The sequence below is a fragment of the Sminthopsis crassicaudata genome, chromosome 5 (assembly GCF_048593235.1).
Source record: "Sminthopsis crassicaudata isolate SCR6 chromosome 5, ASM4859323v1, whole genome shotgun sequence".
Classification (NCBI taxonomy): Eukaryota; Metazoa; Chordata; class Mammalia; order Dasyuromorphia; family Dasyuridae; genus Sminthopsis; species Sminthopsis crassicaudata.
In genome coordinates this window covers 204,566,463-204,591,302 of record NC_133621.1, presented here as the reverse complement: position 1 = coordinate 204,591,302, position 24,840 = coordinate 204,566,463, and the positions used below count along the sequence as shown (strand labels likewise).

The 24,840-nt window shown below is 36.8% G+C and overlaps 1 protein-coding gene across 8 annotated transcripts in view; it reads left to right on the top strand.

Annotated features, from left to right (window-relative positions):
• The first annotated feature begins 2,196 nt into the window (after window positions 1–2,196).
• CPSF6 (cleavage and polyadenylation specific factor 6) overlaps window positions 2,197–24,840 on the top strand; it is a 35,272-nt gene continuing 12,628 nt past the window's right edge. For 3 of the 8 annotated variants that reach the window (XR_012482523.1, XM_074269671.1, XM_074269669.1), the window contains exons 1-7: window positions 2,197–2,354; window positions 10,877–11,086; window positions 16,973–17,076; window positions 20,991–21,136; window positions 22,047–22,220; window positions 22,349–22,459; window positions 22,883–23,387. Coding sequence is in view for 7 of the 8 variants with exons in the window: in XM_074269671.1 (XP_074125772.1) it covers window positions 2,295–2,354; window positions 10,877–11,086; window positions 16,973–17,076; window positions 20,991–21,136; window positions 22,047–22,220; window positions 22,349–22,459; window positions 22,883–23,387 (1,310 nt within the window). In the remaining variant the exon portion in view is untranslated. Of the gene's footprint in view, window positions 2,355–7,441; window positions 8,987–10,876; window positions 11,087–16,972; window positions 17,077–20,990; window positions 21,137–22,046; window positions 22,221–22,348; window positions 22,460–22,882; window positions 23,388–24,840 lie in introns of those variants that run through there. The other 5 variants (XM_074269668.1, XM_074269672.1, XM_074269675.1 and 2 more) reach the window with 5 other exon arrangements.

The following is a 24,840-nucleotide window of genomic DNA, read 5'->3' as shown; positions in this document are numbered from 1 at the left end:
TCGTGAGATAATGAGAGTTCCCAAAGATGAGTGTCCTGGGGAATGATAATATAACCAAATCCAAAGTAGCCTGGCTGGTGGGAGATGGGGGCTGTTAATTCTCAGGCTCATTGGCTGGTTCTTCATTCCAGGCACACCTAGTACTCACCAGTGTCCCTTCAGCAGGCCTCTCTCTGGGGACCTCTGTACTATTTATCAGGGTGATCTCATCAGCTCCCATGGGCTCAACCATTACCTTTATACAGACGATTTGCAGATCTACATATTTAGCTCTAACCTTTAGTCATATTATCAATTGCTTCTGACACTCCAACTTTGATGTCCTAAAGATAGCTCCGATTCAATGTATCCAAAACTGAACTCATGGTATTTCCCCTAAAAACTATCCTCTTCCCAACTTTCAAGAGCTCCCCATCCTTGGTCCAGTCACCCACAGTCTCATCCTCCGTGTCATCCTCCAATCCTCCTTCATGTTTACTGTACATTTGCTGCTAAGTTTTGTCTTTTCTTCTTTCAGGACATGTCTCCATGTCCCCTTCTCTTCCTTCCTACAATTTTATAAAGCCTTAAAACGTTGTTGGAGTCACAGATAAAGTTGCCGGGCACAATAAGAGGTTAAATGACTTGTAAAACAGGATCCCCTAGATAGTATGTGTCAGAGACAAGACTGGACGACAATGCTTGGGATCATGCTGCCTCGGAAAGAGGGGTCTGATAAAAGAGACCGCATCCGGTGATGGAGCTGGTTGGTCCTCGATGAAGTTCAAGGTCTAATTGCCCAAACACTACGTAACACGTGCAGAAAATTAAACAAACCGGCCAAGCCTTGAATGGGCCCTCGCTAGGGCAGCTACAGGAAAACACTGGACAAACTCTACCAAAGGGAGAGAATGTGCATGGGCCGCAATTTGCCAGAATGAAGGGCAAGTAAAGCCCTAATGCAACAGTATCAAAAGAGCCACACGCTTTAGTTTGGAAAATTAAAATCTCATACTAAAATAAAAGTCATGACCGTGATGATCTAGACTAGGATAAGCTCTGATCATCTAGAATTCTGGTAGGATCTCACTAGTCATCTTTACATCATGTACAGTTGTTTTTTCCCCAATAACAAAATTTGTAGAAGACTAGATTGATTTCTTCCCTATTAAAGGAGCAGCTGCATAGAATGGCATTACTGTAGATATCAATCTTGTTTTATTCCTTTCTTTTTTTCCACCTTTCCGAGCCCTATCGATTTTTTTCCTGAAATCTCACCCATCTTTTACCCTTTCTTTCCCTTGCTTATCTCAACCCCGGACTACCACCGTAGCAAATACTAGGTCCTTCACAGATATTTTTTCACTCCGGATGAATTTCTAAGTGGCTTTCTTCTGTTCCAGTGTTTACTGCGAGCTCTGCCATTATTGCCTTCCTGGAGGAATAGCGCGGGGAAAGCGGTCCTGTGAGGAGCGTAATTATAGACAGCAGAAACAAAGTCCCTGGAGACCGGGGTTTATAGAATTAGGCGCGGGCAGTACTCAAGGATTGGCAGACATTTTTAAAAACGCTTTTACGTTAACGTGTACATGGCTTTTTGTTTGTTTTGCTATTTTTTCCTCGGGAGGAAATTTATAACCACTATTAGTTGAGTTGTAAGAGGAAAGATGAGGGATAGTAGAAAAGAGTTGGGGAGAGATCAAAGCAAACCGTGGAAACGGCAAGCCGTGCAGGATGCAAAGGCAAATGCAGCACGCACAACCAAATGCGGCATGCATGCAAATGCTCGAGCCACTTTCTCTTTCTGGAGCTCCATTCACCGTAGCAGGTGTGGGACTTGGAGGGAAAAGGAGAGCCGTGGGTGTTCAGTAAAAGGAGCTTCGGATGCTGCGCGATTCCCAAATTATACATGTAAACATTCAGCTTCTAATTGCAAACAATTAGGAAGCGAAGGCTGTGCCACGTGTCGGGACCGTCATCCTTTTCACGGAGACACCGAACCCAAGCTGTGCCGGCTGCATCAGAGCCAGAAGCCCGCGCTTTATTGGGGTAGGGGGGAAATGAAAAAAAAGAAAAAGGTTTCTTTTGCTTTTCCACACCTCTGGGTCAGAACAGCCGCAGCTCCAGGCCCGCGCACAGCTCGCCTCCACAGCTGCAGCTCCCGCCCACAGCGCCCACCCCTCCCGCCTCCTGACTCGGAAGTGACGCAATGGATCCCCCCTCCCCCCTCCGCTAGATCCGCTGCTGCTGCTGCTGCTGCGGACCGAGCTGCTTTAGGTGGCCGCGGCGGCGGCGGCAGCGGCAGCCGAGGGAAAATGGCGGACGGTGTGGATCACATAGACATTTACGCGGATGTGGGAGAGGAGTTCAACCAGGTACGTGCGGCCCATCCCCTCCCCCCGGAGGCCCACGCGGCCGAAGCAGGCTGCGTGCAGGCCGGCGGGGCTGCGGCCGAGGCCGGGGCTGGGCCCGCCCGCTGCGGGGGCTGCACCTTGGCCAGCTTCTCGGGCCGCCCCGTTCCCGGCCTTCCTCTCCCGTTCTTCCCGCCCCCCCCCCTTCCCTTCTCCCCGCGCCGCCTTCTAGGCTTGCTCGGCTCCGACTCCTCTTTCCCCGCCTCCCCATTATGGGCGACGCCCGGGTCCCGGGGCTTCCCGCCTAGTCTTAGGCCCCGAGCAGCGGCGGCGGTGGCAGGGCCGGGCCTCGTGTGCGCCGGGGGGCGGGGGCGGGGGCAGGGGCAGGACGGCCGAGGCCCGCCCTCTTGCCCGGCTCGGTTCGGCTCGGCCTTGTGAAGGGACCCGCTCCGCTCCCGCTCCGGCGACCCCTCCCCTCGCCTCATGGAAGCCTCCGTTTCGCGGCCCTTTGTGCCCTCCTCGCGCCTCGCTCTCCCCGGACCCCGCCTGCTGCTTGGGCCACGGGTCCCTTCGCCAGCGCCGCCTCCCCAGGCCCCGAGGCCTGGCCTGGCAGTCGCTGCCGTCGTGCTGGGGCCTGGTCGGGGAGGGGGAGGCGGCGGCCTCCGGGCGGGAAGGTCTTCCTCACACCTGAAGGACCGGGCGCGCCAATCGGACACCGAGTGAAAAAAAGGGCCTCTGCATCTCTCTTCCAAACGTACAAAACCAGTATCTATATTCATTCACACATTGTAATTCGAAATTAAAATGATCTCCCTCATCTCTTTCTGTCTAAATGCACCGCGTCCCTTGACGCCGCTCGGCCCTGGGAGGCTTTGTGGTCGCCAATCCCCCCCACTCCCCCACCCCCGCTTCGTACCCCGGTTTTAGCAGGGCTTGAGCGGTGGGTGGGCGGCCCCCCGGGGTGGAGGGGGGGGAGAGGGCTGCTGGGAGCTCCGGAACGGGAAGCATTTAGTTTAAAAAAAATTTTAACGCACTTATTAAGCGCCTGCTCAGACCACTGGCTTTGTGGGCTTAGTCCTAGCGGGAATACAAAGAAAGGCCGAGAGGGGCAGGGGAAGGTTCCTGCCCTCGGGGAGGGTCCCAATCTCCTCAGCCCCTTTCGGAAGAACCGAGATTCTGATTCTGAGGGGTGGGGATTCTTTTGCAAAACGTCTGCCCTTGCTGTTGGAACGGGAGCCGGGAGATGCCCTCGGGAAGGAAGCGCCGGCTGGGGAAGGCTGCCCAGGGCTTGGCACGGGGTTTGTCTTTGCTTGGGCTGGCGGCTTCGGGGGTGAGGTGGGAAGGGGCGGCCTTTTGCCTCTAGTGCCTGGCTTCACTAATGCTCATCAAAGGAAATGCCTCCAAAGGAGCAAAAAACCACTAGCCCCTGCCCCGGGAGCTCAGCGTCCAAACAAGAGATCTGCAAACGAGAGCTAGACTGAGGCCACTGGAGAGAATGTAGCTAGCTCGGAGGGTGCTGGGGAAAGCTCACCGGAGGGGGGGTTCAGTGGAAACTTGCGAGGAGCCTGGGGGTGGACGTGGTGTTTTGTTTGATGACGCACATGGGGGAGGACGCTTGTTTGGGGCTCGGGTTTTGTTTTTAAAGAAAGATTTTGGTTGTGGAAGGTGGGATTTTAATTGGAACTTGGAAGAAACCAGAAGGTAGATCAATGTATTTGCTAATAGTCCATATTTGGGGGATGTGTGGTGGGGTTTGTTTGTTTGTTTGTTTGTTTTGTTTTATGGAATTTAGAGAAGCTCCTTTTGGAAGATGGGATTTCGGTTGAATTTTGGAAGCCAGAGATAGATGAAGTGTATTTTTGTTCAAATAGCACATATTGAGGAAGGGGGTAGAAGGTTGCAATTTGGGTTTTTTGTTGTTTTTTTTCCCCTTCCCTTTAAAGGATTTCTTTTAGAAGGTGGGGATTTAGTTTCAAATTTGGAAGAAGCCAGAAGATGGATAATATTTTGCTTGATAACACATGTTGAGGAGGGAGGTGGTATTTGTTGGTGGTAGTGGGTGTTTCATACATAATAGGTTTATTTTTTCTAGTCCCTGGGAGAAAGGAACTTTATAAAATTTTCACAATCTGTGTTTGTTGGTTTTTATTTAAATGTGTTAATTGACAGAATCCAGATCTGTTTCTCCTTAAAGATTTACTTTTTTTTGTATATGTGGTAGTAGACAAAATTGCCACATTTTCCTATTCCTTTGTTAAGTGCCAAAAATGTTTTAAATATTAAGCTGTGAACGATTAAAGCATCTTAAAGTGAAAAATGTTTTAGATACTTACGGTTTGTATTTCAAGCCTATCATCTCAAAATTTATATGTCGTTAAATGTCTTAAATTATTAAGACTAAAACTTTCTAGTATCATAAAAAATAAATAGGATGCCAGCGCTTTTTTGCACCTTCTACTTCTTTTATATGCACACATATGTGCAATAATTTTTTAAATACATGGAATGCTAATATGGCAATTGTCCTCAAAGTTTATTCCAATTCAATCTATTAAATGTTGCTATTAATAAGAATATATTTTAGTACCATAAAATAGGTTGCCAATTTTTTTTTATGTCTAGATTAGGCGTTTTTAAACTTTTTTTTTTAGTTATAGGCCCCATTAGTGTTTGTACTTTGTATTGAAAGCTTATTTGTACTTATGAAGGTTATATCATTTAAGTCTCCTTAAAAGTACAAATAAGCACAAAACTTTGGAGTCTCACATACAAATAGAACATCAAAGTTTTTTAAGGATCTTCTGGGCCTTTTTACATGGATATTCATGTAATATATTTTTAATATTTGCAATGTTCATATTACAAACTCATTGTGCTTAAAGTATCAATTAATTACTAGGAAGAATACAACATCTTTTAAGAACCATACAAAAACAATATATTTGGTCCAGTTGACAAAACCTTTTTTTAAATTCTTTTTTAAAGCATTTTACAGGAAGGGAAACTGCTAGTGAGGATTTTCTTCCAAGAGGGCAATGCTATATATTTCCTCAGTCCTCAGTGTACTTTAGGACTGAATGCCAGGATGAATATAATATTTATTCACTTTTCCTTACAGGAGTTTCTGTCCTTGGCTTTTCGATCCCTCCCTACAGAGGAGGTATACTTTGGGCATCACTTAGTGGTCAAGTCTTTTTTCAATTTTCTTCACTTCTCAGAAATACTTCAAGGCTATTGCAGACTTGATCTTGGAGGGATGTTTCCTTTGTTTGTAATGCCAGTTGGTACTGTAATTATGTTCATTGTCTTCCTGCAGCCTGGGTGAGAGAAATATTGTGGATTTCATCAACTACTTTGACAGTCAAATTTAAAAAAAAAAATTAAGAATTTTTCTTTAAAATCAACCAGGTAGCCTATGTTCAAATGACTTTATTAATGTCCTCTTTAGACTTTGAAATTGATGAAATCAAATGATACAGTTTTGTTTGTAGTTAGGTAAAATGATAGCTTTGATTTTATATTCTGGATATCACTGACCTCTGCTTTTTTACTCCTGCTTTCTGCAGTAATTTGTTTCATGAACCTGTACTTTTAAAGTATATAGTGTTTGAATGTACAAAGAGATAATTTTGTGAACTTTTATATTTGTTTTAAAAAAGAAAAATTAAGTCCAATTCTACATTTTCTTCTTATTATGATGTGTTTTTGGGGTGGGATGAAGAGAATTCCCTCATCTATCAGATGAATTTAAAGTGATGAGAAAAGGTGAGGGAGAGAAAAAAGCACAACGGCCTCTGCTGTTTTGTGTGGAGTAATTCTTGATGACTTTAATTGGAGGTCCATAGATACCATCAAATTGGGAACCGTTACTTTTTTGAAGGCATCATTTGGGCTTTTCTTTTTTCAATGCTACTTCATCCTCTTCCTCATACCGCTCTACATGCACATGTTTGGATTTGGGAAGAGAACAGCACTAGAATAGCTGCTAAAGCAGTTTCAGTTCATGCTAAGATTTATAGTTATTGATTTAAAATTGTATAATTGAGCTCTCTTTTTTCTCTTGCCTCAATTACGTGAAAATCAACCCTGGTTGATGTGTCAAAAAGTAGACATCTTGATATTATTGTGAAGTATGTAGTCACAGGAAAAAAGACTTGGAGTTGGAGAGGAGAGTCCCAACCCCCTTATTTTACAGATGGGGAAATTAAAGCATAGAAGAGTTTACACATACTAAATATTCTAAAGGTAGGATCTTACTGACTTCAATAGATTCTAATGTGAAACTAGCTTCTTTTTCGTTTACATGGGACTATGAGTTCTGTGATTTTTAGGGACCCATCTTACAGCTTCAAAAAGAAAATTATTTAGCTAGGGATTAGAAAAAATTTTCTCACTTTTATTTCTTAATCTGGTACTACTTTGTATCTTTCATTTTCCCAACATCATTATCTATTTAGGTGATGAAAGTTAGAGTTTTCCATTATATGGTTAAATTTTTATTGTTCTCCAACTAAATTGCTTATTAATATTTTTATTGAATGAGATAGGTTTGTTTTTGCTGAACTTATTGTTCCTAGAAGACAAAATGAGGATTTCTGCCCAGTTTATAAGAATAGCAGTATTAGTTAGGCTAAGGTCTGTGTATTGAAAACTACCTAGGAGAGATTGAGTATAAAAATGGTTCCAAATTCTTTCTTGTTCATCTACATATTTTCTTTCAATGTACATCTCTATTATCACTAATTTGAAGAATTTTTTTTGGTGGCTAATTTTAAGTTATTCATGCTATCATCAGTTATGCTTTATGGGATAAAAGACAGCATACTATAGTATAGTGGAAGAACACTACCATAAAGATGGCCCTGGTTCAAAATCTGGCTTCATTGTTTATTTAGAAGTATTGTGATCTAGGGCACGTTACTGAATCTCTCAGAAGGTGATTTTCTCATCCTGGCAAATTCAGAAGATTGTTGTGATAATCAAATGAGAATTAGAACTTGCTCTTAACTGTAAAATGTCATTATAAATTGTTATTTAAAAATTCTAATCAAGTGACTATATTAAATTCTTTTACTTAAGAATTCTGATTTTTCTTTATTAACTTAATTTTTTTTTTTTTTTTTTTTTTTTAAGCTGAAGGCCAGTTGTATCAGTTTGTATGTCCTTGGGACAGTTGTTCTTATTTTGTCTTTGAAAGATCAGAAAAACATAGAGGAGTGAGCATTAACCAGAGTGACAGGACCACAAAAAATAGTAAGAGTACTTAAAGACTGCCAGGAGTGACTTGAGAACCCTATGTTGACTCTCGATGAGTATATGTCTATTTTAAATTATATTACTTTTTGCTGACTGTTATGAATGAACTGTCCATAAAACAATAGCTCAGAGAAACCTGTCCATGGTATTTTACATTTTATTTTCTAAAGTGCTTTCCCTAACTTATTGTTAGATCAAAATCTTTTTAGATCTTGTACAAGTTTCTTGTCAGTGATTTGCACTGCTTTAATATATTTTATACTTTACAAATTAGGGAAACGTTAGAAAAATGAACTCGATTCTTATTAGCAACAAAATAATAGCTTAAATTTATAGTTTTCTTCTGGGTCAGTTTCCATTTATACAAAAAGGCATTTAAGATGGGCCAACATTTTATTGTTTGAAACCTTTATTAGAGAACAGAAATCATGATATATTGCTCATTTTTTAATGCCACAAAATATTCTTCAAGAATGATAATTTTAGTAGAAAATGAGACCTTTTGAGCAGTAGTGCTTGTCACTTTTTATTTGAAAGATTTTTGTGTTATTTTTTAATTTAAGTTTTAGGATTCACTGTGCCCATGAAAAAGTTTATGGATTTTTTGAGTGTGAATGTAAGCTTTTCTGAAACAACATTCATTAAGATGGTAATAGAAAGTTGGCACTATAGACGTTTGGGTAGGTGGTATGGGCTGGCCTTAAGATGGACACAATTGACACTATAGAGGGGCATATACTTTGAGTTCTTTTCCAGTAATGGTGACAAATTTGTTCAAATTCATCCACATTTTCTTACCGAATCCAAATGGCATACATTTGTGAAACGGCTGGCCTTGGCTAGGAGTGCAATCTATGACTTTGGAACAAAATGAAGCTCTAGCTACATGGAGATCAAACCCAGGACCATGGTCTCATTAGCATCATGCTTCAACCAATTGGAAACAGTACAACTACCAGACAAATGGCTGATCCTAGTATTGGTAGAACCATATCAATGTGGAAGGATGGGTTGGTGTCAACATAGAAATTCAAGAATGGACAAAAATAGTAAGTGGCTTGTAAAATACCAGGTTAGTGTAGAATGTGGTTTTGTTTACAAATTGCTGTTTACTCATTGTTACTGTATTCATAGACAATGATTACTTATAAAAAAGAAGTGGCTTGGCATGTTAATAATTTTTTGTAAGTGAAAGTGTTAACATATCTTTATTTTTACACCTGCTATTAACCATTGCATTCTTTTTTACTCTCCCTTAGACCCTATGTTGTGGTTATACTTTCTGCAGAGGAGGATGGGGACACAACTTCTTTTGAATAATAATAATTCTACTTGCTGTTAAGAGCCGGATTGCAAGAGAGTTTACTGTGCCCTCAACCCCTTATGATCTGAAAATGAAGGTTCGAACTTGTGACCCCCTTTCCTGTTCCATGTGTGGAACCCTTGTGCTGCAACTACAAAACGGGAAGCTTCAGCTCATGCTGAAACTTCAAAACAAAATTCCCACAAATTTTGTTATTATTCAAGATAAAATATGAGCATGTTATTCTGTTTATTTGCAAGTGTCAGCATAGCAGAAATCTATATTTTAAGGGGGTGGTCATTTTTTTTTTTTTTTTTTGTTATGCTACTGTACAAAGTTAAATTGTGAATCTAGGACCCTTATTAGATTTATAAGTATGCCCCATAAAGATAGAAGCTATAATACAAAATCCCATTTATATATTGGATTAACTGATGGAGTACATTTACATAAATGTTAACTTCAAATTTTGTTGTGCATATATATATATATATATTTTCTATTACAGATGAAATCCTCTTATAATGATATCACAGTGATATTTCCGAATGACATTGCCTTGTTTTGGGGATCCACATTAGCGGTGTTTTGTTGATCTGGCTACTATTATACCAAAAGAGTCTCTGGGAGTTTTTCATGTAGCTGCATATAATAGAACCAGTAACTATATCTCTTATTTGCTTTTCTCAGTAATTTTCATCATAGAAAAATAGTAAGAAAGCTAGCTTTGTCTTCAGATTTTCATAGCTCTCTTGTTTAGCATTTGTCTTAAATCTACTCTAATTTCTTGCCTTCTCAGATGCATCTGACTGCAATAAAAACACATAGACTCTAGCAACTTAGGAAAAATGGGTGTTTGTGATACTTTATTTCCATTTTAGTGAGGTTAGATTACTTATAGTAAAAATTAATGGTTAGTACTTCAGAGCAAATCCCTCTCAAATAGAATTATTGGTGAATTTTTAAAATTTATTTTTCCCCTTCGTGAAATGTTCTTTCTTCCTCCATGATTTTTATTACGAAAAATATTTTTTCCTACCTTCACTTGAAAAATATGTAGGAACAAAACTAGACTATGGTTTCTTCAAGCTCTGGATCTTTTCCCTTTTTTCTATGTATGATAGGTAAACTATAAGTATTCACTAAATAGGTTACTCTATCTATGTCTTAAACCACTACTATAGTCTATGTTCACAATTCTTTTGCCACTTAAGAGAGAAAGAGAAATCAATTTCCTGTTGATTGGGAATGATATTTATAGCAGTACCTTTATAAAATTTTCTTCAATATTGTTTAATCTGTGGCAGTTGTAACAGATTTTTACTTATATTTCATCTGTTGTTTATTTTCCCCAACTTTTTCATTTACTACTACATTTTAAATAATTTCCTTTCCTATTTTTCCCACATCTCTTTCCTTTGGCCCAGATTGATATGTTCATTTGTTTAAAAAAACAAAAACCCAGCAACTTTTCATAAAGAGTTAAGATACTGAATTTGAGCAGCTAAAGGAAATTACTTGGAACATTAGGGAGGGTTTGAAAAAACTTGGTGATTTCTGGGTCTTATTGATATATGAGGTTGTAATTGTTGGGTTTTCCCTTTCAGTGTGTATTGTTTCAAATGTTAAAATAGCTTATCTGTTTTGTATTCATGTGTTGCGACTCTATACCATGATTGTATCAAAATTTTATTTTTGTATTTTATTGTCTTCATGTTAAATTTTTCCAGAGGAACTTATCTCCAATTTTATAATAGAAGTCATTGGGAAAATAAGATTCAATATACAGAACTTTGCTTTACAGGCATCTTTCATGAATGCATCTATCCCATAAAGTTGAGGTAACAATTGTATTGAGAAGTTTGGATCCTTGACTATCTTCTGTGAGATTTAAAAAAAAAAAAAAAAAAGTTCAATATCCTTGTATTTCAGTCTTTAGTAGTATTTTGAGTATTTTGTAATCTAGAGCATTGTTTCTGTATCTCAGGAAGCTGAATATGGTGGGCATGATCAGATAGATTTGTATGATGATGTCATCTCTCCATCTGCAAATAATGGAGATGCCCCAGAGGATCGAGATTACATGGATGCTCTCCCACCATCTGTTGGCGATGATGTAGGTAAAGGATCAGCACCCAATGTTGTCTATACATATACTGGAAAGAGAATCGCATTGTACATTGGAAATCTTACATGGGTAAGTGCCTGTTCCACTGGCTATTTATTGATTCTGAATTCATGTCATTGAAATTTTCTTGCAATTTCTTAGTTGTTTAAAAATGCAGTTGTGAGATAAACTTCCCACTACTTTTATGCCTGAATAGATTGGTGGGGGGAAGGAGTGGAGAAGTATTATTACTATATATGATAAAACTTTATAAATTCACTCTACTAATTTGTGATAATTAAACCTGAGCTAGCGGAGACTTCAACAAAGTGCAGGACTTTTGAGTATGTGTTACTTTTTTTTAAAGTTAAAATATTAAGTGATTACCCTTTTACTCCCTTCATATCTACTTAATTTACCTCAGATACTTCATTCCTATTCTGAAAAATCCACTTCATTTCTTAAACTAATATTTTGAACTTTAAAGGGACACACACACATTTACGTTTTAAAATAATAGCTTTTTATTTTTCAAAATACACGCTAAGATGGGTTTTCAACATTCATCCTTGCAAAAAACTTGTATTACAGATTTTTCTCCCTTCTCTCTCCCTCTCTCCTTTTCCCTAGACACCAAATAGTCTATTATAGATTAAACGCATGCAATTCTTCTCAACATATTTCCACATTGAAAACATTTTTTGAAGTCAGGTGGAGGGGCTGCCATTTCTAGTTTCACATTAATTAGGAATGTTGTCATTGTATGCTAGTGACAGAGGTTTTGATGCCAAGTTTGTTTGTTCTCTGGGATTCTGATAAAGAAACTTAAGGGTGATGTGTTTAAATAATACACTGCATTTTTTTTTTCTTCACTGCAACTGGGTATAGAATGAACTTAAAGATAGTCTGTTAGACTTCATTTATTAGAAATAGTTTATTTCTAATTTTGGATGGCTCCTGTCCATGTCCTGTAGGATTCCATCCAGTGCTCTGGAGACTTTCCCCTAAATGCTTTATATTATGTACCGTTGCCCCACTCAGTCTATTTTTATCTTTTATTATATGATTAATCCAATTCTTTTTCTAGTTGTAAAGCTTTAATAACCATGCATCTTATTTTGTCATTGGTAATTTGCTCTTGCCTATCTACACCCACTATGAATCTCTCAGGTGTTCTCTGGGTGACTTGCAATTTTAAGATTGAAGCATTTATTCCATTATTTTCAACATTGCTATAAAAATATTGTTTTTTAAAGTTATGAGATTAATATTTTAAGAAGCAATTTAGGGTAATTCAAAATATTATTCAGTTTTGTAATTAAATATAGCCTGTGCTCTTTTTTCTGTTTAATTCTGGGCCCAGTTAATTGTTCTTCTATGTTGCCTACCTAGAGTAGATGTTCATGGACCAAATTTAAGTTTATCTGGATAAAAGATAATTTATCTGCTTTTATACTTATGTGGATAGTTGGGGGTGTGGATCTCATTTAGGAGTCTGTGAAATGACCTGGGGTTTGATATATTGAGTCTATACAACATCCTCTAACATCACCTAGAGGAATCTCACTATCTAAATGGAATCCTCTATATTGTCTTCTCAAGAAAAGTGTGTTAATAATGCTTCTGCAACAATTGTGCTCAATGCATTTCTAAATTTCAACTTCTGGGGGGAAATCATAGACGGACTCAGAATACAGCAACCCTCAAAAATAGTTCTGACTTTGAACATGATTGTCCTGGTGTCCTGTATGGTATCCACATGATTCCAGTGCATTTAATGTTCTCTCCATATAACTGGGGAAGAAAGGGAAGTACAGGATATCCAGACTGAGAAATTTGCAGTGATTCTCAGGGATTGAGTTCATGACACACTGATGTTGAAGAAGATGATGTCTAAAGATTATTTTAATAAGTCTACCATTGGCAGTATATTTTTTCAATAAAAACACTGATTTTTCCTAAAAAATAAAATAAAACAAAATAAAAGGAATCCTCTTCCAAATGGATTTTGTAATGGATAGACTCCATGAGACTAGCAAGTATCTGTTTGATCCTGTGATTCATATTTATGAGATAATCATAACTCTTGGATCTTTCAAAAAAAATCTTATAAATCAAATGCTTTTTAAAAATTTCAGCAGAGGAATCTTAAACTTTCCACTCCTTTTTACTTATTTGAGTGATTGTTAGAAATTTAAAATTATTTTTTAGAAATAGTTTATTTCTCATTTGGGGTTGCAAAAGTCTGCCTGTTCTCGTCTACTTTCTCATGCTTTGTTATGTTTGGATTATCAAAAAACATTTAAGACATAAGAAAGTAATCAAAGGATTACCTTTTTTGTAGTAGTAATAGCAATGTTTTATTTTGTTTTTCTCTCCCAGCTGTTTACTCTTGATTGTGCCACTTTGTTTTGTACCTCCTCTGTGCATTCTTTTCCCTTTTTGTTGTTGTTTTGTTTTGTTTTCTTGAGTTCCATCTCTATTTTTCTAAGGATTATAATGGAATCTCAGTATGTTATTTCCATTGTTATTGATGGAGTAAGAAATGTCTTATAGGAATTGTGACAGATTTTTTTCCATTTTTATCAGTTTGGTTTTTTTAGTTTTATTAATTGCTTTTGAAATGGTTGATTTGCCTTTTTTGGATCTCAAATGTTTTGTAAAATCTTTTTTTCCTTTTAACACTTAGTGTTTTATGAAGTGTTGTAATATTACAAGTGTTACAAATGAGATTCTAAACTGGCGGTCATTCCCTGTGTCAAGGAAGTTGAGGGGGGGAGTGAGTGTGTGTATGAGAGAGACAGACAGATAGACAGAGATGGGGTAGGGGAAAAAAAGTGCACGAACAGCACAGGAGCAGAAAACATGCAATTTTTATTGGTTTTATATTGCATGCATTTTTGAATATACTCCCAGCCTTTCAATCTTTTCTTTGTAACAAAAATTAATGACTGGGGGTTGGGGAAACTGGTTCAGTAAAAAACAGTGGATACTTCTGCATGTGACAATAGGTTTAGTGTTTTACACCCAATTCTTGCTTTTCCAAAAAGAGGGAGGAAATAAAGAGAACAGCTGTTAGCAGGTTGAATTATTTTCTAGGCTTTTGCTCTATTGTTGGGGTTTGTTTACACATTGATTAATCTCCTATAAGAAATAGCGAAAGTTTGAATCATTGTCTGTTCCTTTTTCCAATTTCCATTTTTCAGCTTCAGAAGTTTATTTAAAAATATTCATTTGGATGTCTTCTCATTTTTTTCTAAATTTTAATCTTTAGTTATACAGATAGCTAGATCAGCTTGGTGGCATAATGGACACAGTCCCACACCTGGAAATCAGGAAAACTCATCTTCCTGAGTTCAGATCTGGCCTTGGACACTAGCTATGTGACCTTGGCCAAGTCACTTAACCTGTTTAACCTTAGTTTCCTCATCTGTAAAATGTGTTGGAGAAGGAAATGATAAACCCCTCCAGTGTATTTGCCAAGAAAACTCCAAATGGGGTCACAAAGACTAGGATACAACCAAAAATTAAATGGCAACAGCAAAATACAGCCAGCCAATTTGGAATGACTCCCAGATTGTTAATCATTTGTTACCCGTCCATTGAGTTATAATCGCATGTTTTTTGTGCTCACCATGACTATTACTTCCTGACTCTTGAAAAGGCCACCTGTGCCTATAAGACATAAGCTTTTGGCATTACCTAATAGTGCTTTAATTTCTTGTTCCTCAGTCCTAATTTAATCATTTTTTACCTTCTTTCCCAGTATTCATATTTGTACTAAAGTATACTTTTTAAAAGTAATATTTTCCCCCACTTAGAGGTAAAAACAATTTTTAACATTTTCTATTAAGTTTTGGGTTCCAAATTCTATCCTGGAAGGTTCCTGCTGCCCCCTGCCAATCCCCTTAGATGGTAAGCAGTCTGATATAGGTTGTTGATATGCAATCATATAAAACATTTCCATATTAGTCATTTTGTGGAATAAAACTAGAACATAAAGAGAAAAGTGTGCTTTGGTCTGTATTCAGACACCATCAGTTCTTTCTGAAGATGGATAGCAGTTTTTTGTCTTTGATTATTGTGTTGCTAAAAATAGCTAAATCATTCATAGTTGTTCATCCTACAGCATTGCTGTCACACAATGTTCTCCTGGTTCTGCTCAATTTACTCTGCATCAGTTCATGTAAGTCTTTCCAGGTTTTTATAAGAGCATCTAGCTCACAATGTTTTATAGCGTAATAATATTCCATCACAATAATATATTACAACTATTACAACTTGTTTAGGCATTTCCCAGTTGGTTGTCATCCTCTCAGTTTCCAAGTCTTAGCCACTTAAAAAAAAAAAAAAAAAAAAAGCTGCTATAAACATTTTTGTACATAGAGAACCTTTTCCCTTTTTGTGGATTTTCCCCCCCTCTTTGAGATAGAGATCTAGTAGTGGTATAGCTGAGTCAAAGGATATAGAGTTTTATAGACCTTTGGGCATAGCTTCATATTGTTCTCCAGAATAGTTGAATAAGTTCACCACTTCACCAGCACATCATTATTGTTCTAATTTATTATATTCTCTCTCACCAGTTTCCTTTTCCATCATATTAGCCAATCTGATAGGTATGAGATGGTATCTGAGTAGTTTTAATTTATATTTCTCAATAGTGACTTAGATAATTTTTTGCATGACTATAGATATCTTTGATTTCTTTGTCTGAAAACTGCTTGTTCAATATTCTTTGACCACGTATCATTTGAAGAATGACTTGTATTATAAACTTATATATTTGAGAAAGAAGGCCTTTATCAAATACTTATAATTTTATCCTCTTCCCCCAAGGTATCTACTTTTCTTCTAATTTTGGCTTCATTGTTTGGTCCTAAACATGTTATTATTTGTCCTAAATTTTTTCTTTATCCATAGATTTGCCATGCTCCCCTAATTTGCTTATGGTAACACCTTTATATCTAAATCTTTTCCATATGTACCTTTTTCATCTTTTTTCATAGAATTTCTTTACTCCTCTTCTGATGGTTCATAAGCTACATTTAACTTCAGAATGACCTTTTTGCTTAGCATTGCAACATATGATCTAGTGCCTCATGAAATGATACTTCTTAGCTTTGACCACATAATACAGCCACATCCTTTGCCTTTCTAAAAAGAACCTGTGAAGTCTTTTCATTCTGTCTTTTAACTGTATTTTCGCAAGAATGTCAAGAATGTTGTTCTTCAGTTCTTCCAGTTTTGTAGAAATTTTTAATATTTGGATTTCATATTGAGTCTTTTAGTTAATGTTGTAGGCTATCTTAAAATTGAATCTTAGCATTTGCTGCTCTCTCTGCTACTGTCACTGCACAGGAATGAGGGACATTTTATCTTTTTTGTTTCATAGATTGCTATGGACAAAGAATCTATTATTTAATTGCTTATTGGTGCAGAATCTCTGCATAACTGTAATGGTCTTTAGAAAACAGTTGGTGTGTCTCAGGACTCCACATAAAATTGCTATGCTTTCGGGGCAAGGGGAAACTTGTATGACCTTTATTTTAAACACTGAGGGAAAGGGATATTTAATTATTATACTGCTCCTAAAATCATATCCTTTATAATTTGTACCACACAACATATATATGTAATACACACACACACACACACACACACACACACACACACACACACACACACATATAAAATAGCATTCTTGAAGCAGTATCATTTTTTTTCCTTGGTCTGTTTAACATGTAATTTAGAGCTTATGTTCCACAAAATTGTTATTTCTAATTCTTGTCCTCTAGTCACTAATTATCATGTTTTTGTGGGATATATGAAGAGAAATGATTTCATGTGGTTAAAATATATATATATCTGTAAATGTTTAAATTTTATTTTTACATAAAGTTTAGAATACCTTTTACAACAAGCAACGAAGCTTTGAGTATATTTTTGTTGCTGAATTTTAAATTTAATGCCTTGCAGTGGACAACTGATGAAGATTTAACTGAAGCAGTCCATTCTTTGGGAGTAAATGATATTTTGGAGATTAAGTTTTTTGAAAACCGTGCTAATGGCCAGTCCAAAGGGTAAGAATTTTTTTTTTTTTTTTGCCTAACTTTTCCCTACTATATTATTATTGATATTTCATTGAGCTAGTGATGTTAATACTGATTCAGATTGATAGAGAAGTGAAGTATTGTGAATAATCAAAAAGCACTTAAACACCAACTACGTATTAGAAATGCAATTTAAAAAATGAAACAGGACCTGATTTCAAGGAGCCTATCTTTTTTATTTCTATATCTTTGTTAATTGAAAAATGGTAAAGAATCTTAAAATACCACAAAAAAACCTTTTTTGTTCTCTCCTGATGCACTCATCATAGTAGAAAAGTAGACATATAGGTTTGTAGTTAATATTCTCTTGACATTTCTCCTGTATTAGTAAGGTCCAAGATTTTTTCCCTGCCTTTGGTGTATTTCTTTTCAAGTACTTTGTATTTTGGCCTTTCAACACCTTCACAATCTATCAAAGCTCTCCTATAATTGTATAGGAGACTTTTGGGATTTTCATTCCTACTTACTTTAAGCAATGTCAGTGACTGTAATATTAACAAGTGGAGTGTGTAGTATTGTCCTTTAAGGAGAAAATTTGTTGAAATTTTTTCGCAAGTCTTTTCTTTTTAATTTTAGTTTCATTTTAATCCTTAAAGGTTCTTGTAATAACTTTACTTATTTGAATATCTTGGCAAGTTTGCTTTCCTCCCTGTCTGCTCTATGAGATGATAATTGCCTGTAATTGCCCATCTTTTTTTTTTTCTCCAGGGCTTTGCAGATTAATTTTAGGTCAGTTATTTGCTGGTTAATATGTTTTCTGAGCCCTTTTGGTCTGTCATGTGACATTTAAGTTACATGATTGATCTTTCTATGAAATTGTCATAGAACTGGTAAAAACATTTTTGTGTAAACAAAATTGCATTTTTCACTTTTATATTGGTGTACTCAGAATATTAGTCATGTGTGAAAAGAATTATAAATGTTACATCTGTCATATGTCCTTTAATTAGAGCCTATATGTATCATTCAGTGATAGTTGATATTGTCTTCCTTTTCAGGTACCATTTTATTTATGTATTTAATTTTATGTGTTGGTTGCATTTTTGGTGCAGAAATGCCCTTTAGAACATAATAGGGTTAATTAGTCATTTGGAAAGCATTTATAAAGAGTTTGTACCACGTATTATTCTCTAGGGAGTTGAGATGTAAAGCCAAAAAATGTAACTCTCTTCTCTCAAGAAGTTAATATTCTGTTACTTGTTCCCCTAAAAACTATGTAGTCAAATCTTTCCCAAACAAGATGCTCTTGAATATTTTTTTCTTTTATTTGTGGCATTCTAACAGATAGCTTTTGACTTCAGAGCCAAGTTTTTTGGAGGTATTATAGGAATTTTATTTAACAAATGTTTACTATCTTTGAGTAGAGATTAAGTCAACGTGAAATTTCCCAATTTTTAAAATGGGATTTATTTAATTATAAAGAAGAATTTTTAAAAGTTGAAACAATCTTACATTTCTTTTTCTTACTGAAAAATACTGTCTTTTCATTCTGTCTCATGAGTAACTTCAGTAATTTATCATTCTATATAGGAGACTCAAAATAATTGAGGACTTAGATTGATAATATTCTACTTTCCTCATTTTGAGTGTAGGAGTATCAATTTAAAATATTACTCCATGAAATAACCCTACCTGTTCCCAGCTTTACCCCACATACTCTTAACTTTTTATCTACCATATGCTCTAGCTAAATGGGCTACTTCTGCATCCATATCCACAGATGTGCTGATAAATGTTCAACAACTGGCTCTTAGAGGAAAGGAAGAGTATTCTGGCATACTTTAAAAGTTTAATCTGCAATATTACCCTTTTTCAATCATTTAAGTCTAGGTGATCAGAGCAACAAATCTGGTCCTGACTTGAAATGTTTGCCAATTTCAAAGATGAAAATATTCACATTGAAAGCCAGTTCTAGAGCTGGCTTCCCATCCCATATCTGGGGCTTGCTGTACTTGACTTGATAGAAATAAGAGCAGTGGATGGAAGTTGCTTAGGGACAGAGTTAGGCTGTTTCATGATATGTGGAGTAATTTACTAACAGTGAATTTGGCCAAAAGTAAGATTGGAAATCTCCAAGCAAAAGATAATCACTTGTTGGGGATTTTATAGAAGGAATTCCTAAAAGAGAGCGATTACTTCCAGGAACTTAAATGTCTATTTGCTATACTTTTCATGGGATAGATTACTATGCTTTTTGATTTTCACGTAAAAGTAATATTTTTTAAAATGTGAGAAAACAATTCATTTAAAGTACAAAATATTCTAAAATGTAATAAAAATTTTCTCTTTTAAGGTCTCATGTCTATGTGACATGTTTTATCCTAAAAAAAAAAAAAAAAAAAAAGATTAATGCATAAACTTTTACTTTATAAGCAGCTTTTTGCAAAGTGAAAATATTGCTTGGTATGGTAGAGAGAGACCTGACTTTGAAATTGAAATGACCTAGTTCCTTCTTTTGATATACTGGTTGTGTTATCAGTGTGTCCTAGGCAACTTCATAATACTGTTAGTAGAGGAGGTCACCCAGTGAGGTCTTCTGATCCATATCACAAAGTGCTAGAATTTCTTTTCTTTCTTACCAGTAGTATTAAGAAAGCAGTCTTAAGTCTTATATTCTTACAATAGATGTTGAAGTCATTTACAGTGAAATATGGCTATTCTACTTGAGAAACCAGAGTGTTCCAGGAGAAAGAACATTTGACTTGGAAATAAAAAAAACTTGAATTTGAATTCCAGGCTCTGCCACTTATGATTGGTTAATTTTTTATTAAAATGAAAATACTATTTGGCTGGGGTGTTATAAGAAAGGTTGCTTTGTAAACTTAAAATGGCTATTACTTTGCTAATGTGTGAGCTATTTCCACAAAGTCTATTCAAATGCTTTAATTGTGGGATGTAAACCTGAATAATAAAAGATCTTTGGAGTAAAGGAGATGACCTAATATTAAATGCTTAAATTTACCCATTTTAAAATTCCTTTTTGTACTAGACAGCTGTAGCTAAGAAGCTATTCAAATAATATTTAGAGAAATTGGCAATTAAAAATTAATGTCCATGCATTTCTATTTTTCACAAAAAGACTTATGAATACCTACAACCCCTTTGAACAGTAGTTATTCACTCATATAACTTTTTAATAATGTTAATGAAAAGTTTGTTGATCAAGGATTCTTTACTGTATAGTAGATTGAGCCCTACAAAAAAAAGAGCAATGATTTAATAGCTGTTGACCTTGATATTATTGTGTTTTTCTGATTCATTGTTTGTAACTTGAATCTCAAGTATACTATAATAGCCACAAGCCTATTTTTAGAAATATATTTTAGATATTTAATACCTGAATTTGCAAGTGAAGAGAGGCATTGCTGAAAGGATCATAGATCTAGAGCCAGAAGGGATCCATCTGGGCCATTTCCTTCATTTTACATCAAGGGAAGGGAAGGTACTGGCCCAAGGTAGTAATAATACAGGTAAGGTAAAAATGCAGGTAGTAATTATCAGAGGTGGGTTTGAAACCCAGATTGTCTGACTTGAGAGTGAGTGTGCTGAGAAGGAGGTCCAGAGTCAGAGGACCTGGTTCTAGTCCTGAACTGCTGCTTGCTGACTGTATGACTTTGGGTAACCTGCTTCGTTTTTTTGGGCCCCAGTTTTCTCACCTCGGAAAAGGAGCTTGTTGGACTACATCATCTTTAAGATCCCTTTTAGTGGTAACTTTTGTGAACTTGTCTAACAATGTAAGAAATATTTTCAAATGATCATTAGGTAATTAAAAACATTTAGAAGAATTTTTCTTATTGCACTCAAAGCTTTCTAATTCCCTTCTTTTCCCTCTCTCCCTCCTGTTCTTTTTTTTTTTTTTTTTTTTTTTTTTTCCTTTTGTTTAGGTTTGCCCTTGTTGGTGTTGGATCTGAAGCATCCTCAAAAAAGTTAATGGATTTGTTGCCTAAAAGAGAACTACATGGTCAGAATCCTGTTGTGACTCCTTGTAATAAGCAGTTCCTGAGTCAATTTGAAATGCAATCTAGGAAAAGTAAGCACAACTCTTACCTCCTCACCAACTCCATCCCTTTAAATCCTTAAAATAATATAGCATATTTTGTAGGCCCTTAAGGTGATGTGAAATCTTAACACTTGAGTTGTCAGTGAGATATCTGAAAGCAGAGTTTATATATTCTTCAGGATGGCTTTAGCCAGTGATTCCTTAAATCATTCTTAGTACTGATAATTACCATGTGAAGTGTTGTTAGTCCTTCTCACAGGGGGTGTCATTACTGCACCTTAAATAGACATTATGCAGTTACAGAATCCTGTCATGCTTGTTGGTTTTTAAGTAATAGAAAAGGAGTGTTTTTGTGTACTTTATATGTAGAAAGAATTGACTTTGAAGCAGAAACAATTGAAGTATAGTCAGTTTAACATTTAAAATGGTTTAAAGTTAATCTTTTTTAGTAACTATTTATTGATCTGCCACTATTATTGTTATACATGGTAAAATGAATTTGGCATATTCTACCCTCAGTGAACCTGATCTAATTGAGGAGACATGAAAACTAAATATGTAGCCAACATAAAAAAAATTTAAATGTTTTATCACTTTTTTTGAGAAGCTCTTATATTGTAGAACTTTTTATAAAATTGAGTGGTTTGTACAACTGAAATTCTTGGCTGCTGCAGAATACTTGGTATTTTGAAAGTAGGTTTTGCATTTCCTCATTGGATGTACCTTAAAACCTGGATTCTGAGACTTTAAGAAATCACATGGATATGAACACCTACTAAACCAACACTTCCACGCAATTTGCACAGGCCCAAGGCATCTACAAGTTTAAGTATATTATGAATGAAGATGGGGAGGGGGAGAATTTACTCCTGACAACAGTGGTTACATTTCAGTGGACTGGTTTAATAAATGCTATTTATGAGTATTTGGATATTTGCAGCTACACAGTCAGGACAAATGTCTGGGGAAGGTAAAGCTGGTCCTCCAGGAGGCAGTTCACGTGCAGCATTTCCACAAGGTGGTAGAGGACGGGGCCGTTTTCCAGGGGCTGTTCCAGGTGGGGACAGATTTCCTGGACCAGCTGGACCAGGAGGGCCACCCCCACCTTTTCCAGGTAAAAATTTTCTCACATTACCATGGATAAACTTGACTTCCCAATACCTCTTTTCCTTTTCTCTCTTTTTCAAGTTATGCATTATTAATGTGACTTACTCTCCTTGTTATGCTATTTTTGGAATCCAGGAAATTTGATCAAGCATCTTGTTAAAGGAACTCGGCCTTTGTTCCTGGAAACTAGGATTCCATGGCATATGGGGCACAGCATAGAGGAAATACCCATTTTTGGCCTAAAAGGTCTTTATTTTTCTCCAAACTTGCTTGACTTTATATATAGAATATTTACATCCGTCTTATTTTCTTACCTCTTTAAAAAAAATCCTTTCAAGACCATTTTTCCTCGTTTCACTTTCTAGCTTGGCATCAGAATAGAATAAGGTGGGTGATTTCACTGTTAAGAAGTGTATATACACTGAAAGGTAGACATTTTAAAAAAGCACTCTTTGAATATTGTAATCCTTTTTACTAAAGTTTTCGTTTATTTGAATAACATCTTTAAAAATTATATGATTTAAAAAATTAAATTTATGCAATTATGCTTTGCCTTCATAGTTAATATAGAATTTAAGTTATGGGTTATATATTAAGAGGGATAATCTTGGCATGATAGGGAGAAGTATATTGTTATTGAATTTTCTCTCTCTCTCCTTTATCCTGTAGCTGGACAAACTCCACCACGTCCACCCTTAGGTCCTCCAGGCCCTCCCGGCCCACCAGGCCCTCCACCTCCTGGTCAGGTTCTTCCTCCTCCATTAGCTGGGCCTCCTAACCGAGGTGATCGCCCTCCACCACCAGTTCTTTTTCCAGGACAGCCTTTTGGGCAACCTCCATTGGGTCCACTTCCTCCTGGTCCTCCACCTCCAGTGCCAGGCTATGGCCCCCCTCCTGGTCCTCCACCTCCACAGCAGGGACCACCTCCGCCTCCAGGCCCTTTTCCACCTCGCCCACCTGGCCCTTTGGGGCCACCCCTCACACTTGCTCCTCCTCCACACCTTCCTGGACCACCTCCAGGTGCCCCCCCACCAGCTCCACACGTGAACCCAGCTTTCTTTCCCCCACCAACCAACAGCGGCATGCCAACATCAGACAGCCGGGGTCCACCACCCACAGACCCATATGGCCGACCTCCTCCATATGATAGAGGTGATTATGGGCCCCCTGGAAGGTAAGTTGGGTTGAAAGTGTATAAAAGAGCAGCATGTTTTGGTCTGTGGGGGAAAATATTAGTGGCCTATTTGTGCCTTTTCATCTAATTTTAAATAAAACCTGCTTCATAAGCCTCTTCTGTAAATATATCTTTAACTACAACCTCAGCTATTTTCATTTGTTTGTTTTGGTATTTCTGCCACCCCTGGCTATGAGTAGGTAGTGAGGCATGGGAAGAAAAGAGCACCTTAGTCAGGGATGCAGGGTTTGCTGATCTTATTCTTACTGCAGTGTCAGCCAGCTCTGGTCTTCATATCTTTGGATGTTACATTGAAGGTGTTAGACTAGATGGTCTTAAATGAGGCTCCTTTCTATGTTCTTGAGTCTGTGATCCCATCTGAAAGCATCCCTTTATTCCATTCACAATTTTAAGAGTTTGTTAGCTTGGCATGTCTAAATCTTTTACTTCTCTACTTGTTCATGCATTTAATTGCTTTTGTTTTTATGTCAGCCGATTTGCTTATCAATTCTCTTGTATTTTTATAACATTAGACAACTTAGAAATGTATAAATTATTTTGCTGGAGAGATTGTTATGTAAAAGCATTGTGCAATCATTTATTGGAAAGCTTATACATATTATTTTGTATTTTTAAAGCATTAAGTGAGCCTCAGAAAGCAAAAGGACTACGGTTAAAGGTCCATCTTTGAATTTAATGTAGTCTTTGTATGTCTGAGCTAGTTGTTGAAACTCTCAGTCAAAAGACTAGGGATCTGCTAGCGTCCTTGCTAGTTTCCTCCTCACATTTATTCACCTGGTTAAAGTGGTTTTTTTGTTTTTTGTTTTTTTAGCATGATTGAAAAATGTTATCAGTTCCATTTGTTTAGCAGCACAGTATGGAACAAACACTTGTTTCATTTACTTTTTTCATCATATTTAGTGGCAGAATTACACTGACTTGTTTATACTTCTTTCTACCTATTTTCTCCTTACTTCTCTCAGTCATGTTTGAGTTTTTGCTACTTTCAGAATACCATAGATGGGTACTATGAAAGGAGGGGGTACCAAATAACCTGGCACCTTTTTGTCAAATTCCCAGGGTGATTTTTTTTTTTTAAGCCTCTCTGAAGGTTTCCTATTCTTTTTTAATGATGAGCTAGACTAACTAACTGACTTTGGAGATCCCTTCCAGTTTCAAAACTCTATAAAGTTCTGGATTTTTCATTATGTATTGGCTTGTTTCTGTTTTTGTAAGTTTTGTTGGTTATAAAGATATTTAAGTATTTGAATATGGCTGTGCTCATCATGTCTCAAATAAAAATTTAAAACAGCTAAGGTTTTCTTTATATTCAAAATAGTTTTTCAACTTGAGGTAAATTCTAGTATAATTCATTTGAATTTGATTTATTTAAGGGGGGGGGAATAGAACATTATATTGCTGCCCTTGCTGGAATAGAAACAAACTACTATCT